The sequence below is a fragment of the Oxyura jamaicensis genome, chromosome 1 (genome assembly GCF_011077185.1).
Source record: "Oxyura jamaicensis isolate SHBP4307 breed ruddy duck chromosome 1, BPBGC_Ojam_1.0, whole genome shotgun sequence".
NCBI lineage: Eukaryota > Metazoa > Chordata > Aves > Anseriformes > Anatidae > Oxyura > Oxyura jamaicensis.
In genome coordinates, this window is record NC_048893.1 from 46,680,075 (window position 1) to 46,697,950 (window position 17,876).

At 40.0% G+C, this 17,876-nt stretch overlaps 1 protein-coding gene across 1 annotated transcript in view; it reads right to left on the reverse strand.

Annotated features, from left to right (window-relative positions):
* Nucleotides 1–17,876, reverse strand: part of PLXNC1 (plexin C1) — a 72,444-nt gene that overhangs the window by 39,632 nt on the left and 14,936 nt on the right. Inside the window, exons 4-9 of the mRNA XM_035337119.1 lie at nt 16,494–16,594; nt 10,916–11,030; nt 9,777–9,918; nt 4,920–4,989; nt 3,500–3,575; nt 3,322–3,378 (exon numbers count right to left, since the gene is read on the reverse strand). Of these exons, the coding sequence (XP_035193010.1) occupies nt 3,322–3,378; nt 3,500–3,575; nt 4,920–4,989; nt 9,777–9,918; nt 10,916–11,030; nt 16,494–16,594 (561 nt within the window). The remainder of the gene's footprint in view (nt 1–3,321; nt 3,379–3,499; nt 3,576–4,919; nt 4,990–9,776; nt 9,919–10,915; nt 11,031–16,493; nt 16,595–17,876) is intronic.

Sequence of the window (17,876 nt, forward strand, 5' to 3'; positions counted from 1 at the left end):
AAAAAAAAAAAAAAAAAAAAAAAAAAAAAAAGGAAAATACTCATTTGAAATCACAGTGCCTGGGAGCTTTTCAGGCAAATGATTTCTAGCTTGGTTTCAGACTGCCCATACGACCAGTTTGAGTTGTTAGTGTTTTGTGATTATCTTGATTTCTGTTGAGTTTGTTGCCTTTGGATGCACTGACGGGTAAGTTCAGCCTCTCTGATACTGAGAATAGAGCTGGTATAAAACCTCTAGGGAAGATAGGGAAATCCTTGCCACAGTGTTTTTCTCCCCACTGATCTTTTCATGTCCCAGAGCAGCATCAAGACTTCAGGCTCATGTCCTGAGGGGACTACCTGGGTCCCTTTTCCAGTCTTCTGTAAACACAGCATTTGCCTGTTTCAGAAAGGACCCTGGGATGTTTTCCCCATGCACTGCCATGGCCCAGCAAACACTGAAACACTCCAGAAAAAAATGTGAGACCTGTCACAGCTGACCAAAAGCCATGGCTTTTCCCTTAGGAAAGAGCAAGAGAGGGCAAAGGCCAGGGCCAAAGGGCCTGCAGAAGTAAGGAGTTTGTTAAAGAAATTCCTTCGCTCCAAGGTGACTTCTGACAGGAATAATGGAGGAGGGCAAAGGAAATGCCTGACAAACTGCTAAAGAGGAAAGTTCACTCCCACCCTGACCTGGGGATCAGATTAACTCTTGGTAAGTGAGGAGCACGAATGAGGCAGAAATCTGAGAGGCTGAAGCCTGCGAAGCAGCAGTGCTTTATTGCAGCTATGTCCTGTCCTGTCCCTCCAGAGCACTGGAGGAACCCAAGTATCCTCACACACACCCAGTAGCCAAATAAAGGAGTCCAAAATGGCTTCTGGATTCCCGCAGGCAGACAGCAGGGAGCCCTGAAGGACAGAATTGTTCAGTATCACACAAGCACACAGAGATCCCCAGAGCTACGTTGAGACTGCAAGCACCGGAGAAGAAACACAGGGCACCCAGAGGTGCTGCAGGCAGGAAACGAGGCTTCCTCAAACTTCAGCTTATGGCCAGCCTCTAAGCCAAGAAAGAGAACGATGGCATGGTTGTACAGAATGCTTTGTTCTCCTTTCCTTTTTTTATTTTTTTTAATGCTAGCTGGAACCTGTGGTGAGCACAGTTCACCCAGAAGTTTCACTGCCCAGCTGCACCTTCCCTGCGGTGACACAACGCCAGACCCCACCTCGCTGGGCCCCACCTCAGACTTGTGGTGTCAGGCAGACACCAGTGGCTCTGGGGCCAGCTGGCCTCGGACACTGGGCGGCCGGTTTCCTGGCCTGACTGTGGTGGTCTGTGACACCTTTCTCCGCAGCAAAGAATCTGGATTTCATCAGTGGATGCGGGAGAGGCAACGCTTCCTCGCGGGCTGACTGGGCCGGCGGTGCTCATTTCCAAAGGGACCCACTGCCCCCTCAGTCCCCGCACACACAGCCACTGTGTGGCTGGAGGAGACCACACTAGCGAGAGTGAAGGGAAACAGCATAGGCAGAAGGACGTTTATAAAAACCAGTAGTTGTGAGGCACGCAGATGCCATGGTGATGAAAGAGAGACACACAGCAAGGGCGAAGCAGGTCCTCAGGTGATGTAAATCAGCACCACCCTGTCAGCTTCGATAGAGCTCTGTGCTGCTGAGACTTAGCCCCCCGTCCCCAGACAGCATAGCGCTTCCCTGGGGCTTTGTAAACAGTGACAGACACATCCTCAGAGCTGTGGCACGGCTGCAGGTCACAGAGAGATGTTTGGCAGTGGACCGGTTTAATCAGCCTCTGACACCCCGGGGAGCACATCCCCGTCCCTGCGCTGCTCCTTCACCAGCAGTGGTGCAGGACTCCAAGGCCACACAAAGACCTGGATCACGCAGCTAACCCAGCTGAAAAACAACCTGACAAAAGAAAACATTTGTTTCCAGCCAAATCAGTTTCCTTGTCAAGAACATGTGCACAACCACTCCAGCTGCTGCTGCAGCACAAGAGGAGGAGGAAGGTGCAGGCATGGAAACCAGCAGCTGGAACCAGGAGTGGGGCTGCCACCACTAAAATAAAATATATTTATATAAATGCTTGGCTGGGGCTGGGGTTGTGGGAAAACATAAATCCTCTTTCTCAAGCCCTCCTTAAAGCACCAGCAGCCAAAGGAAAGCAGGATTTCAAAAGCAATTTCAAGCCCTCTGAATAGCTCAATCACATCTAAATAAACATCTGTCTTTGGATTGCCTCTAGTGCTTTCAGAGCCTTGTCCATCACTGTCTTTCCCAGATAAGGCATGTGGAAGAAAGCCATCTCCCAGGCAATTCCAACTATTTACCAATGTCAAATTAATGCACTTGGAAGAAGAGCAAAGAAGAATCTCCTCTGTTCTTTCACCAGCACTAATGCTTGTATGCACACCAAATCCAGAATATTAATGTTCAGAAGCCCAAGTATTGCAATCCCACTCATCTCTGCAGAAAACAAAACGGATTTTGTGATCTTGTTTAAGACACCTCATCTGAACTGCTGGATTTAAGAGGTAATTCCTGTCTTCACGGGTAAAAGTTTGGGTAGTTCTAATGAAACATTAAGAGAGAAGAACACAGTGCCTATTTATACCAACCATATTATCATTCACAGAAAAGCAGAAACCCAGAAGTGTAGGCAGCAAACCTCTATGCACTTACTCATCAGTCAAATTTCTCTTCACTACTCATTTCTCTCCTAACACCTGTATGTCATAAGCAACCGCTGATGACAAGATTGCTCAGTTTTATGAAAAAATAAATACATTTGGTACCATAAAGAATGAAGGGATAACCTCATGGTTAAAGGGCTGTCCTATGAGAAAAATAGGATAGGTTCACACAGTCTATACGATTTCAGGAGAGAACCAACCAGATCAGAAAGGTCTTTTGCCACCAGTAACACTCCTTCCTTTCCAATGATCCTTCTTGGGCAGGATGGATGGAGGTAGCTCCATCCCCAGCTGATCCACTGGCTCTTGTCACTAGATCACATAAACACAGTACACATGGATCCTGGCACTTAAGGCAGTATTGCAAATACTGCGTCTAGAGATAGGCACATGACTTTTGCAGTGCTTACTGTCTCAGTGCCTGGATCCAAACTCCAAAACTTAGTTGGAATCTTTAAGCACCATCCAAGCACTAAGAAAAATAGTACTATTCCAAGTTTTGCACTATCTTTTTGTATAACAAACTGTTTCCTCAACCATAACTCAATTCTTCCTTCAAAGTTCTTTCATTTTATATAAATTTCTTCTCCAACCCACATTACTTCAGCAATGCTGATCTGAAAAGGCTACCTTACCTCTGATTTCTGCACAGTGGCGATCCCTTGGGAAGCAGTTGTGGTGCTGCAACTGTCCTGAAAAAAACACAGCATTTCTCCATGTCAGGACAAGAAAGAGACAGATTACTGCTCAGATGTAAAAAAAATACAATGAAAAGGTATCACAGGGGATTCCAGCTTTCCTCACAAACTTCACCTGGCAGGCAGTAGCAGGAGAGACACGCGTCCATTTACAGCTGGCACACTCACCATCGTTTATACACCGTGGGCAGCTGGTAACACAGAAAACAGGGTTTTGTAAAACACGGACTCAATCTAGATTCAGCCATGAATGTGAAATTTCAAGTGACAGAAAAAAGCAAAAATGCAAGAGAAAAATCTGGCAAGCATGTAATGAAATGTGTAAAACATAACCTGAGTTTACCCTCCAAGCCTATTGTTCTGTTCTGCTTATTCTGAGGACAAATTTAGTATGAAATATCATCTGTGCTAAGATGCTGAAAGTCATACATTTCTAAACACTGTGAAGCAGACAGAGCACTTTGGATTTCATTTTGATGTGGTTTTTCCGGTATATAAGTGGCCAGATTGTACTTTCTATCCTGAAAAGGACAGAGAAAACCATCACTGATTCTTTTACATCTTTCCTGAACTTCTATTCTGTGTGTATTAGCAAGTATGTTGGTTTGCTGTTGTCTCTCCTTTCCAAAAAAAAAATGCCTGTTGGAGACAAGCTCATTGTTTTGCCATGCATCAATGAGCGTAGAGGATAGCCAAGAGTAGCACAGGCTTTCTCCACACATGTTGAGAAATGCTGTGATTTAGAGGAAGACAGCTCCTTCCCTGTGCTGCAACAGGGACTGGGCAGTGATGTGCCACTTCCCGAAAAGCAGGAGATCAGTTTAATTACTGGTGCCTATAAATTAGGCTCCTTGTAAAGGACAAGGGTGTGAAACACTGCAGATACCTAGAGTATACGTTAGTCACATCTAAGTTTTAACAATCAAAAATCATAAAGGGTTAGGCCACATACTGGGCAGAAATGATTTCTACTGCAACCTCTCAACAAGAAGTGTGGCTCTGAAAAATAGTGTGTACGGAACAATAGGTATTTACTATTACTGTTAGCAGATTGGATGCTACTTTCTGTTTTAATTGTATTCATGTTACCCATGTACCACATCTAAATCACAACCTACTCAATTACAAAGCAACTCCATAAAGTTACTTTCAAAAAATCTCTGGATTTCTCTGACTTAGGTCTTGTCCTAAGTATCAGAGGCCCACCTTTTTCATACAGACAAAAAAGATTTTAATGTCATTATGGCATCTCATTATTATTTTTTCAGACATTTGTCATTCAATCATTATAACACCTTTCCTACAGCTGCCAGGGTCCCATTAAATAAAAGAGTCATCAAAAGAAGCAGCTCTTTAAGGGCAATAAAAAAATAAGGTGAAGGAGGAAATGGGCCAAGAAAAGGGATTCGGGTAGCTTTAGTGGAATGTATTTCCTTAATAAATACCAAATAAAAAGAACAATCATAGTTCATACCCCCCTTCCTGTGCACACACATAAACCCCTCAAAGAACTTCAATAGGAATCAGGCTCTTACTTTTCCAACTGAAATGTTTGTGTGATATTCCAAGAGCTCGAGGACAGCGATGCTTCAAGGACTAGACAATCTGGAAAAATGTGACTGTTAGACATATGCTGGATATTACAAGAAATACCTGTTAAAAAATAATTGACTTGAAGACTCATATGCGTTCAGCTGTTCTCTACATGGTATTCTCACACACATATTCCTCACACTTTTGACTGATAAAAATAACTAGATTTTATCCTTCCATAGCATCCTTATGCTGAGTTATTTAAAGACTATACACACACTCATTAGTTTAGCTTGATGCCACCTATGCACAATATAGACAAGTAATGCAATTGTAAAGATACAGATAAGGAAATGTCTCTGTGAAGTGGGAATGTAAAATCATCTTCTAAAGAGCATACAGTATACCTGTGGCACAGCCAGAGCCTGAATTCAAACGTTCTAACACAACAGACTGTTCTAATGCAAGACACCCCAACATACTGTACTTCTATTTCTTTCTGTCTCACTTGGTTTCAGAGTCTTCTTTTGTAATCTGTGCAGTAGCAATTTTCACCCTATTTAAATCTTTTATGATTGCATGAGTCAATTTGCCATTATTTCAGCTAGTAATTACTATACCGACAATTCGCTGGCAGCTGTGGAATGAAAGACTATCTTCTCCCATGAGCAGAATACCACATCGAAAAACAGAGTTAGATATATACCACTTAAGCCATGGTCTCTTTCATCTGTTTGCCTGCAGATGTGTACGTCTGCAGAATGAATGGCTGTCTGAGATCAAATGAAACCCATGTGTGCAGACCTTTCTGGCTTTTTTATGCTAAGAAGCAGATAGCTTTTTAATGCAGGAAAGCTACATAGATTTAAAGCATACTCACCTTGTAAAGGTAGGGAAAGCTTTATCTTTACCACAGGCTGGCTTATTCAGATGAAAACCAGCTTTGGCTACATCTAAACTGCTAAACCAGTACTATCTCCTAGCTCCACATGCCAGCACAGCACTTGGGTGCTTACTGCAAAGGTCATTTGCACTCTTTTCAGAAACAACCCTTGGTACTTACTGTTCATGTGCTTAAATACCTTACTAAATGGAAAGCAAAAAGTCTGTTTTTTTTTTAAAGGTATTTCATTGCTTGAAGATGTAGATGAGTGCACACAGACACTCTGAAATCCTCCACCAAACACCTATTTTCATTTCCAGAAATCTACATATCTGCAGAAATCTGACATGCTGGGCAAAAATTTGCCCAAATCACTTGCCTAGGTCATTATATGAGACGGGTCTTAAACCACAAAGTACTGAAAAACAGTATTTTACTAGGAGTAATAAATAAAAGCAAGGATATTACCACTTCTGGCATAGCTTGTCTTCTAAGTTTAAATACTTTAAAAATGACACAGTCAGAAATGGTTTCCTGATTTTGTCTCTGTTGAAATTAACAGAAAAAAAACAAACAAAACAAAACAAAATAAAAAAACACACATTGCTTTCTGCATCGCCTGGGCTGACCTTTAAAAATCCATCCAACTGCATTGAGTAGTAGATATTTTCAAAATGTTTTTTTCAATAAATGATACCTGAAGGAGTTTTGCAAATGCATGTTCTGGTTAGACTGAGGTCACTTTACACGAGGTGCTATAAACAGTCAACATAACTCCCACACTTCTATTACCCACTAACGTAACTCATAGGAACATGTGAACGGCAGTAACACTGGCAGGCATGAGCTAAGCTCACAGCCTTCTGGTTAACACAGTAAAAGGGCTCATCTTTGCACAAAGCACAAGCAAGGCAACCAGGCTTCCGTAATACTATACTCTGAAGACCTGCTAATGGAGTAAGAGAAAGCCCTAGTGCAGGAAGACATAGAACCAAAATGACAATGAACTGCATAACTGCAAGAAAGCATGGCATTTGGGACTAGGTCAATAAACGACATATTTTCTCCTCTAATGCTTTTGTCCTTAAAAATCCTTTCACAGTGTTTACTAAAGCCACCTTAATAGTCTAGAATACCCAATGCATATCAGCCTAGCTGTCACCTGGTAGGGAAGAAGTCTTTCCCTATCGATTCTCAGACAGGAACATGGCACACAAAACATATGGTATCAGATGAGTTTTACCTGTGCAAAGGCTGTGGATAAGTTCCTGAGGCCCCAGTATTCCAGGGAACCTGCCTCTATTCTACTGTATTCTAACAGGCAATTTAAAAAAGGTGAAAAGACAACCTGTAATAAAAGAACCCTGTGCTTCTATATAGATCCCTGAAGCAATGCAAAGGGGATATTTTCCTCCTGTTAGCCAAAAAAGAGTCCACTGTGAAGGATTATCATCTGAACTTTGAGAACCTAGAGAACAGCTCAAAAAGTCCAGATATTCAGTAATTTACCACATCATTCTATTACTTAATGATAGAATCATAAAATCATTTAGGTTGGAAAAGACCTTCAAGATCATCAAGACCATTCCTGTGTTCAGTTTTGGGCCCCTCACTACACAAAAGACATCGAGGCCCTAGAGCATGTCCAGAGAAGGGCTACGAGGCTGGTGAAGGGCCTGGCACACAAGTCCTGTGAGGAGCAGCTGAGGGAACTGGGGCTGGTTAGTCTGGAGAAGAGGAGACTCAGGGGAGACCTTATTGCTCTCTACAACCACCTGAAAGGAAGGTGTGGGGAGCTGGGGGTTGGCCTCTTCTCATAGATAACTAACGATAGAACTAGAGGGAATGGCCTCAAGTTGTGCCAGAGGAGGTTTAGGTTGGAAATAGGAGACATTTCTTCTCAGAAAGAGCAGTCGGGCATTGGAACAGGTTGCCCAGGGAGGTGGTGGAGTCACCATCCCTGGGGGTGTTCAAGGAAAGGTTGGACATGGTGCTTAGGGACATAGTTTAGTGGATGATATTGGTGGTAGGGGAGTGTCTGGACCAGATGATCTTGGAGATCTTTTCCAGCCTTAATGATTCCATGATTCTGTGACCTAGCCCTACCATCAATTGAGTCACATCACTAGACCATGTCCCTTAGTGCCACATTCACACATCTCTCAAGTACCTCCAGGGATAGGGACTCCACCACTTCCCTGGGCAGCCCATTGCAATGTTTGACCATGCTCTCCGTGAAGAAACTCTCATATTCAACCTAAACCTCCTCTGGTGCAACTTATGACTGTTTCCTTGTGTCCTATCACTTGTCATGTCAGAAAAGATAGCAATACACTCCTTGTTGCAAGTTCTTTTCAGGTAGCTGTAGGCAGTGATGAGATCTTCCTTCATACTCCTCTCCAGACTAAACAACCCCAGTTCCCTCAGTTGCTCCTCATAAGTCTAGGTTTCTAGCTCCTTCACCAGCTTTACTGCAATTCTCTGCACATGCTCCAGCAACAAAATATCCTTCTTGTAGCATGTGGCTCAAAACTGAACACAGTACTCTCGAGGTGCAGTCTCACCAGTTCCACGTACAAGGGGACAACCACTTCTCTCATCTTGCTGGCCACACTATTTTTGATGCAGGCTAGGATGCCATTGGCCTTCTGGGCCACCCCGGCCTGCTGCTGGCTCATGTTCTGCCAGCTGTTGACCAGCACCCACAGGTCCTTTTCTGTTGGGCAGCTTCCCAGCCACTCTTCCCCAAGCATGTATCACTGCATGGGGTTGTTATGACCCAAGTGCAGCACCCCGCTCTTAGCTTTGTTGAATGTAATGGGATTGGCCTCGGCCCATCGATCCAGCCTATCCAGATCCCTCTGCAAAGCCTTTCTGCCCTCAAGCAGACCAATAGTGCCCCCTAACTTGGTGGCAAGCTTACTAAGGGTGCACTCGATTCTCTCATCCAGATTGACAGAAAAGCTGAACAGAACTATCCCCAAGACTGAGCCTGGGGGAACGTCACTGGTGACCGGCTGCTAATGGGTCTGAACTCCATTCACTATGACCCTTTGAGCCCAGGCATCCAGCCAGTTCTTCACCTAGCATACTGTACACCTGTCCAAGCCATGAGGTTCTCCAGGACAAAGTTACCCACAGGATGCAAAAAACAGATGACACAATCCGTGCATCCAGTACAAATGGCTCAGTCCTCTAATTCTGAGAACGACTTGTGAACAAAGTAGTACAAAAATTATTAATAGCAAATGGATTCTAGCAGTAATTCAGAAAGATTAAAGAAATCAAGTCAAACACAAGAAGATATACCAGCCAAATTGCCCTTGAACAATATATTTTTTCTACTAATCACCTAATTGGGAAAATCCCTTTCTTAACAAGTATGTAAGTTAGGTTGACCAAGGGGTTCACTGAACGTTGAGATTATTTATTGTACAGACATTCACAGATTCTCCTCTTAATTATGCCGGTACTGATTGTTGCAAAGACAAATTCTGTCTGCAGGTGAGAGAAGGGCTAAGATAGGTTAATTTGTCAAGGCGGGGCACTGGAACAACACTGCTTCCGTGGCTCCAGCCAGCTTGACTGTCATTGAAGCTACCTGCAGTTTCCTTACACAGCTGCTAACTGCACCACATAAATATACGCCCCAAAGCCAAGAGACTGCACTGCTCTGGGCTTATTTGAAGAAGCTGCTTCCCGTTATAGGTTAATAATATGTTTTATTACTTCTAGAGAGGATTCCATATAAACAGATATTTAATGATCAAGAATAGAGTAAGCATACTCAAATCACTTGACAAAACAGGAACTTTTTTTTCAATGACATTTAATAAAGAGTATTACCTATATTATATTATATATATTATACCTCATATTACCTATATGAGTATACTATTATACTCAGAAGGCTCAGTTCTTCTCAGCAATAAAAGACAACGAATAAGTACTAAATAAATGTAATATTAAAACATACCATGATCCATTGTCACCATAGTTAGACTGCAGAAACAGGATGAGTTTTTCAGCACTACATTTTCACAAGATATTTCAATAGGTTTTACAATTTCTATCATACAGGAAGTAAGGGTTTTGCTTATGCTTGCAGACACAGTGACCTATAAAACAATAAAAACATAAAAATATATTTATTGTAAAAATTGTTAACTTGTCATCTTGTTTTTACAGAAAACTTGAAACTATGAAATGCAGAAAAGAAAATTTTTGTGGCAGAAGCAGACAATTCATTAGGTAGCCTCTCCAAGGAGAGGACCTCTCCCAACAGGAAAAACAATACAAAGAGTCCTGAAAGGAACAGCATCGCTTACTTATGGAAATTAAACGGATCTCTAAGGTATGTGAGGGGAGCGTTCTGGAATATTTTTGATCTAAAAAAAAAAGAATTTTTCTATAAAAGTATTATATGCTGTTATAAGTCCTTCAAAATATTTGAGCAAGAAGATACAAGTCTTCACAGAGAGCCTACATTTGCATCCATATCCAAAATGCACTTAATTATGAAACAGAATTTGTCTTGTAATTAATTATTCTTTGTTTCTCGCTGAGAGTGCTTTACAAATATGAACACACTAATGCATTCAATCAGGAAACCAGAAACAATAGCATGCAGATTAAGTGGCCAGTCACAATACTTGATAATCAAATACTCAAGGCTATGTTTGCTGTGAACAGATACTGAGTAAATACTAGTATCAAGCACTTAAAGACGCATTTGTGTTAGCATATGCGCCCCAGTGAATGTTTCTAACTTGTTACAAAGCTCAGAACTTACATAATGCACTCAATCCATATTCACTGGAAATGTGAAAATAGCTGATAGAGATATAATGGAAAAGTTCTCTTTGTCAGTATAGTGAATCTTTGAGTCAACATCATGAAGTATAGCTTCAAGATACATTTTATGGGAGAGGAAAAGAACTTCTGTCTGATCTACATACTCAGCATACTGAGATTTCCAATACTTTTGCCAATTGTTGAGGTAAGAAGGGCATATATATGGAATGTAGTGACGAAAGAGGGGAAGCTGCAATAAGTGACAAAATGACACATTTTAAGTCACAATAAACAAATACACATAAAATTGGGTGTACATACCTGATTTCTGGCAGGGAAACTTAGCAGGATTTTCAGATCTTTACCACGTGCATGTGAAATGTTATACCAACCCTTTGTGCTGTTTGAACGTGTACAATTTTCTTTTACTGTGCACCTAAAATTATACATAAAATTATACTAGCTTCCTTCTGATGGCTTTGATTTCAGACACTTCAACTTATTTAGTATGCTATTGATTTTTTACAGCAACACTATTGATTTTTTTACAGGAATATGGTTAAAACTGCAAAAAGCTCCAGGGAAACAATCAGCAAAATCTTCTGCTTATCAGAATAAATTACTCTGCATTGATATATGCTCTAGGGTCCTCATTAAGTCAACGGAACTTAAACATATACAAGATACTTGGCCAGTAACAATGGACGTGGTAGCCTGAGATGGAGTTCATCACCCCCACTTTCAAGTGCTTCATTGTACAGCTCTGGATCTGACCTCTTTTCACTCTACACTCAATGGGGAGAAATATGCTCTTTCAGGGTAAGATTCTGCTAAGTTATTTTAGACATTCACACAAAAATAAAATGAATCTCAGTATAGATTCTACTGCTTCTCTCCAATAAAACTAAGAAGAGATGGGGATGAAGCTCAGATGTGGAGCTACACTTCGGATGTGTAGAGCTGAGATTAATTCTTTTTCCTAATCACCTCTATTGTCCACTGATGTGAATGGTAATATTTGCTCTTGGTTAAAAACACTTGTTTAGAAAAGGTAGTTCAAAATAGACCACTCCATCTTCAATAATAATATTAATTTCAGAAGTAGGATGGCAAATAGTAAACAAAAATGTTGTAATTGTCAAATTGCAGGAAAGAAAAACTATACAACAGCACAAAATTAAGAAGGAGGGAACACCAGGATATATAAGTACTGTAAGGATAATACATATTAAAGCATGCAATATAAAAAGAAATGATTGGAATACAAATTAGATGGACAGTCACTGAGTCTGAAAGATGGATCTTTAAAATAGTGCCTGGTGCCAACAGCTAATGAACAATTCAAGTAACTTCAAGTAATTTCCTATAGCTAGCAAGTAAAGACAAGTTACTGCCAAATGCATATAACTTAATATTTTAACATTAATTTGAATATTCATAAATGTAAAACTTAATGCTTTAATAATAATACTTTTCTACAAAAGGTAGAAGCATGTCTTGCTTCAATCATGTGACCAGTGACATGTTTATTAGGGAACTGTTCTTTTGCTAAAAACTAGAAATGTGGACATTCTTGCAGAGCGTGAACAATGATACAATTTTTTCCATGAGGAGCTCACTGTTTAAATCTATTTAACAATGTTTTTGTTCTTTAGAAGGAATAACACATAAAACACTTTCAAGAAACATGTCCACAACTTTTCAAAATGTCCCAAATAACCCCACAAACCATACAAACCCTAAGGCTACCTTCTCTGTAAATTAAGATGTTGGCAATAGCAATGAAGTTAATCGCAGGGTCACTTCCTTTGTGGTCTAACTGAGGAAACCACTATGTGAGAACCTGGTGGAGCTTTGCATCTGAACACATTCAGAACACAACTGAACTGTCAGAAATTGAAAGAATGGCTAACAATCAGGACTAATTTAAGTCTCATTTATATCTCTGTTCACCTTACTGAGATCACAAAGGTCCAGCAGCACCAGCTTTAGGACTACAAAGGATGGTTGGGATCTGTCATTAACTCATGTCCATAAACCAGATGCTCAAATAAATAATTTTCACAGGCAATGAGGCATGGCAGAGAGACATCCAAAAGTTTCTGATGGGCTGAGAATCACAGTCCTGACCATGCAAGGCAATGTACTAGTCAGACTTGGTACTAAATAAATACATATATTTCAGTTACACTAATATTAACATTAAAAAAGAAAACAGTTGATAAAGCTGAATATTTAAAACCATCTCAGGACAAAGATAGTTACATTCTTAGGCTGCCAGAGCAACACAAGGAGGGAGCCCGCTTCCCTAAACTACAAAGAAGAATCTAACAATTTCATTGCAAAAACGGTACTGTCACCTAGGACCAAGGTCGGTAATTGTCTATGCCAGGAAAAAAAGTGTCTTTTGTTGCTCTAAAAGCTGATCTTTAACTTTCAAACAATTGGGATTGGAAAATGGTCATTTCATAGGAAACAGACACATAAGGGGAAGTAGAGCATCTGATACCTCTCAGCATAAATTTTCACAATTGCCCTGTAGAAGCCAAGAGTAACAAGAAGTCTACTGATTTAAAGATGAGATTATTTTGTTGTATTCCTATTTTGAGGCAATCTACACTGTTTGCAAGCTCACTGTAATGAATACAACAGATAAATATTATTTGTGAATCACGTGGTTCTGAAAATTTACATACAAATTCAGAGAAATACTAAGAAAGTAAAAAATATCAATACAGCAAAAGTAGCTGAAAGTTACTGCGGTCTGGCTTTCTTGGAAAAGTGGAGTAGCCCAGACCCTGTCCAACACAAAAGAGAATTTAGACATAGTAGCAAGACAAGACACAAAGCAGAGGGTGAGGTTAATTAATTAACTGGGGGAAGAGAGCAAATTGAGAGAGCAGGATTCTAAGGCTTCCATGAGAGGCAAAGGGGCACCATCTGCTTTAAATACCCTATGGAACTTCAGGTTCAGATTTCAGGCACCCATGGACATACTGTGTTATTTCCATATTGAAAGTACATGTAAAACATCAGTGCCTTGTACTGGAATAATTTCAACATACTTCAGGTAAATCTGATTCATCCATAGAAAATCTATAAACACTAGCAGAAGTCACACTATGCTACGACTAATTGTTTTGAATGATTTTAAAGGAAAAGAGGAATTTATATATTTGTTCTTATGGAAGACAGAGTAGGCATGGGAAGATTGGCAACATTTTGTTCTACCTGTAATAAAATACACATATTTTTTCATCAAAATACTGGATAGGGTTCATACTGTCTTCAAATTGAAGCCCTGCTCTTAAGTTTTATTAAAAAAAATCGATGCGTATTTAATATAAAATTTATTTTCAAGTCAGAGTATAAAACATATAATTGATCTCTAATTCAAAATAAAAACTTTTCTGACAACACCGTGTGCATTTTTTCAAAGAAGAATAAAATATTATGGAATATATTGCTATAGTGGACTATCCTGGTTTCAGTTAGGACAGTTATTTTTCTTCCTAGTAGCTGGTAGGGTGCTATGTTTTGGATTAGATGAGAAGAGTGCTGATAACATGCTGATGTTTTAATTGCTGCAGAGCAATGCTTACACTTTTCAGCTTCTCGCTCTGTCCTGCCAGCGGGCAGGCTGGGGGTGCAGCAAGAGCTGGGAGGGGACAGACCCAGGACAGCTGACCCAAACTGGCCAAAGGGGTATTCCATACCATCTGACATCATGCTAAACAATATATAGGGGTGGCTAGCCGGGGTGGGGGGGCCAGCTGCTCGGGGATAAGGCTGGGCATCAGTCAGCGGGTGGTGAGCAATTGCATTGTACATCACTTGTTTGTACATATTATTATTATTATTATTTCCTATCGTAATAAACTGTCTTTATCTCAACTCACAGGCTCCACTTTCCCGTTTCTCTCCCCCATCCCAGAGATGGAGGGGGGAGGGTGAGCAAACGGCTGTGTGGTCTTTAGCTGCCAGCCGGGTTAAACCACAACATGGACTTTGATAAAAGTATCTGTTAAAAATGTCCTCTTTTTCTAAAACTTTAATAAGAGCTCTCTCTTCACAAAAACTTTTAATGATGCTAAGTGCTAACAATGAAAAAATATGTAGGTGTTGAAGAAGATCCATATTATAGTACCTTGTTTTTTCTCCAAAAGAGTATACTACTTCTTTTTCAACCGGCTGGAAACTTACGGTGATTCCCCTACTAAGTAGGGGATTTACTGACTGAAAACTGTTATTTGTAAGCTCTTTATAAGGTAACTGGAAGCCTGAAAAGCTTAACACTGTAACTTATAGAGTCTCTAATAAGACAGGAAAAGAGGATATAAAAAAAAAAAAACAAAACAAACAAACACAAAAAAGGCACACTAGAGAATAAACACCTACTCTCCTCTGATAACCACCTTTGCAAACACAAAGAAGCAAATCTTCAGCAAAATCACGGTACCACTGAAACAAAACCAAAATGAGTTGTATTAACCTTTTAAAGGATGGTTACTAGTGGAATTCCTTAAAAAACAATCTTTTAACCAGTTTTTCTTCATGTTTTAATCAGTGATGAACTGGTATAAAATAAGGTATACACTGATAACATCAGCTGATGATACAAAGTTGGGAACATTGCCATGTAGAGTAGGATGAGACTACCACACATGAAAGCTTGGATAACTTTGAAATGGGATGACATTTCAAAGCACAAGTACAAGAACATGTACCTACAGCAATAAAAATCTCACAACCCATATGTGCTATAGACTGGAAACTCATCAGTTGGAAAGAAAACAGAGAAACAGAAGGGCCTGGGGGCTTTATTTGATCATGGATGATTGTGGGCCATCAATATGATGCAGTCATGAAAAAGACATTTATGAACCCAGGACACACTAAGTAAGGTGCTTCCTGGACAGCCCAGGCCATCCTTATTTTAAAAAGATGCATAAAAACTTCACAGAAGATCTACCAGAATGGAATTGAAGAAAGGAGTGCCTTACGTGAAAGGAGGTGTTTCAGCACAGCATAATGAAAGTGAAGAACAGGACTGCAAAACCAGGGAGACAATAAATATGCGGGACAGGGAAAACCAAGGCCCTGTGGGCAATAGAACAAGTATAACCTCTCCATAACCTCTCCAAGTATAACCTCTCCAAGTATAACCTCTCATGTGTGATGAAAATGAGCAGATAGATTTTAAGCAGGAAAAAAATAAAACACTTGGATAGCCATGCAATCAGAACAAGCAGGACAAAAAGCCTATCTAAATTTAAGATGGAGCTGGATCAGTTTATGGTGGGTTTATATTATGTGATTTCTTGCAATTGGCAAGACTAGGCTCGATGACCCAGGAATTCCTTAAATCCAGGCCAAAGACATGCAGTAGCTTTAAAACCTGATTCAAAGAAAGCAGCAAACTTAATCACTCAAATGAAAGGATGAAGTACTTAGAAACTAATTCTCCTCTAGCCTAAACCAATGCAGTGGATCCAAAGCAGGGAATTGTGAATATTGAAGACAACTGAGCGCTCTTTCCCTGTACTAACCTGCAAGAGACTCCCAACTATTTAGATGCTTCAAGTATGAGTATACAATTTTCTCTCTCAATCAATTTAGAAAGCAAAACCATCTGTTCTAAAACCAGAGCAATTTCTTCTTTTTAGCCCAACATAGATTTTATGGATAGATCTCAAAAGTCTGAGGATTAACATAGGCTCTAAAAGGTAGAGAGCTCCTTCGCACATAACAATAAAGTCGCTCATAATTATGGCTATGATTGATTTCATAAAAGTTCAGTAGATACAATCTTGATGCTGAATACCCCCAAGCCTGTAAAAATGTACACTGAGTAATAATGCATTGCTTTTATATGCAAGGCTAAAATACCAGAAAATACCTTCGATTCAAAGAACACCACCCACAGTAGGGATCCTTTGCAGATAAGCAGTCTTGCTCGGAAACATATCTACTGCAATTTGCAACTGGTATTCTTCTCACCTAAAAGCAAAGAATGCAATAATACACTGAATTAAAATAGCCTCCAGAAACAGGGAAATTGAGGGTTACCGTTAAAATTCTGACAGCAACCAAGCACGATCCCTTCAGGGAAGTTTCCTTACAGACTCCCCTCTGCCAGGAGACCTTTGGATAGAAATATGTGGCCTATTTTACACACACTGCATTTTATCATCAGATGATGAAACTCCTCTGACAATGACAATTTGGTTGTACTACTCAAAGGCCAGCATGGACAGAGTAATGCAGGAAAGACTGATTAGCATAGTGAGTTATAGGTAATAATAGAAAGGATGCGTATTTTACAAATAACGCTCTGCTTAGCAGCATAGTTTTCCTCTCATCAGAACTGAAATTTTTGAATGATAGATGAAGATGCATCCAAAAATGCATGCGCAAAACAAAATGCATCTGTGTTTACATCAACATGTCAGGTAACTGCATGTGCACACTGGAACAAGCGCATGCAACTACTTAGCATGCATGCAAGCAAATGCTATTTCAATAAGCAAATATAAATAATTGTGGCTGTATTGTATATATCTATACTTGTACATTCAGCTTGAATATCCTAGTCAGCCATTTTCAGAAAAGGAAAGGAAAAAGAAAAAGAGAAAGCTGTTTACAAATACAATAATGCTATTAATAACAGTGCTAATTAATAATTTTAATAAGAAAAAATGTTCCTGATTCAAACCATTTGTTTACAAATCTGTAAAAATTAAAAGTTTCTATGTTTAGTGAACAGAAAGAAGGATATATAGCTTTCTGCAGAACTGCATTTACTTTTTCCAACTACAAATTTTAAAATTCAATATATCTGAAAGCATTTGAGATTTAATTTCAGAAACTAGACAACATCTTAGATGACTAGCAAGTAGAAAAAAAGACAGTGTAGATGCCTTATTTAAGCTGCAAGAGATGATTAGAAAGGCATTTATTCCTAGAAGCCGTTGCTCCTCTATAACAAGTTGCTCTTGCCAAAGAAAACGCGAGTCTTTCCTTTGAAAATTTACATATATTTTAGACAGAAATTTTGAAACCTTCTATATTTGTGATAGATGGTTTGTATCAGTCAGGAGTTGTCCCACCAACTTACCCACTCTCTCAGACGGCAGGTTAAAATGGTATGTCCACTGCTGGAGAAGGGATCTTACTGTAATGTAAATGAAGGTAACCAAGTGCTGGGTAAAATCCTGTCCAGCTAAGATGGACAGCCAGCCCTTATATTTTCACTTCCATCTTCCCAGCTGCTGGCGAGACA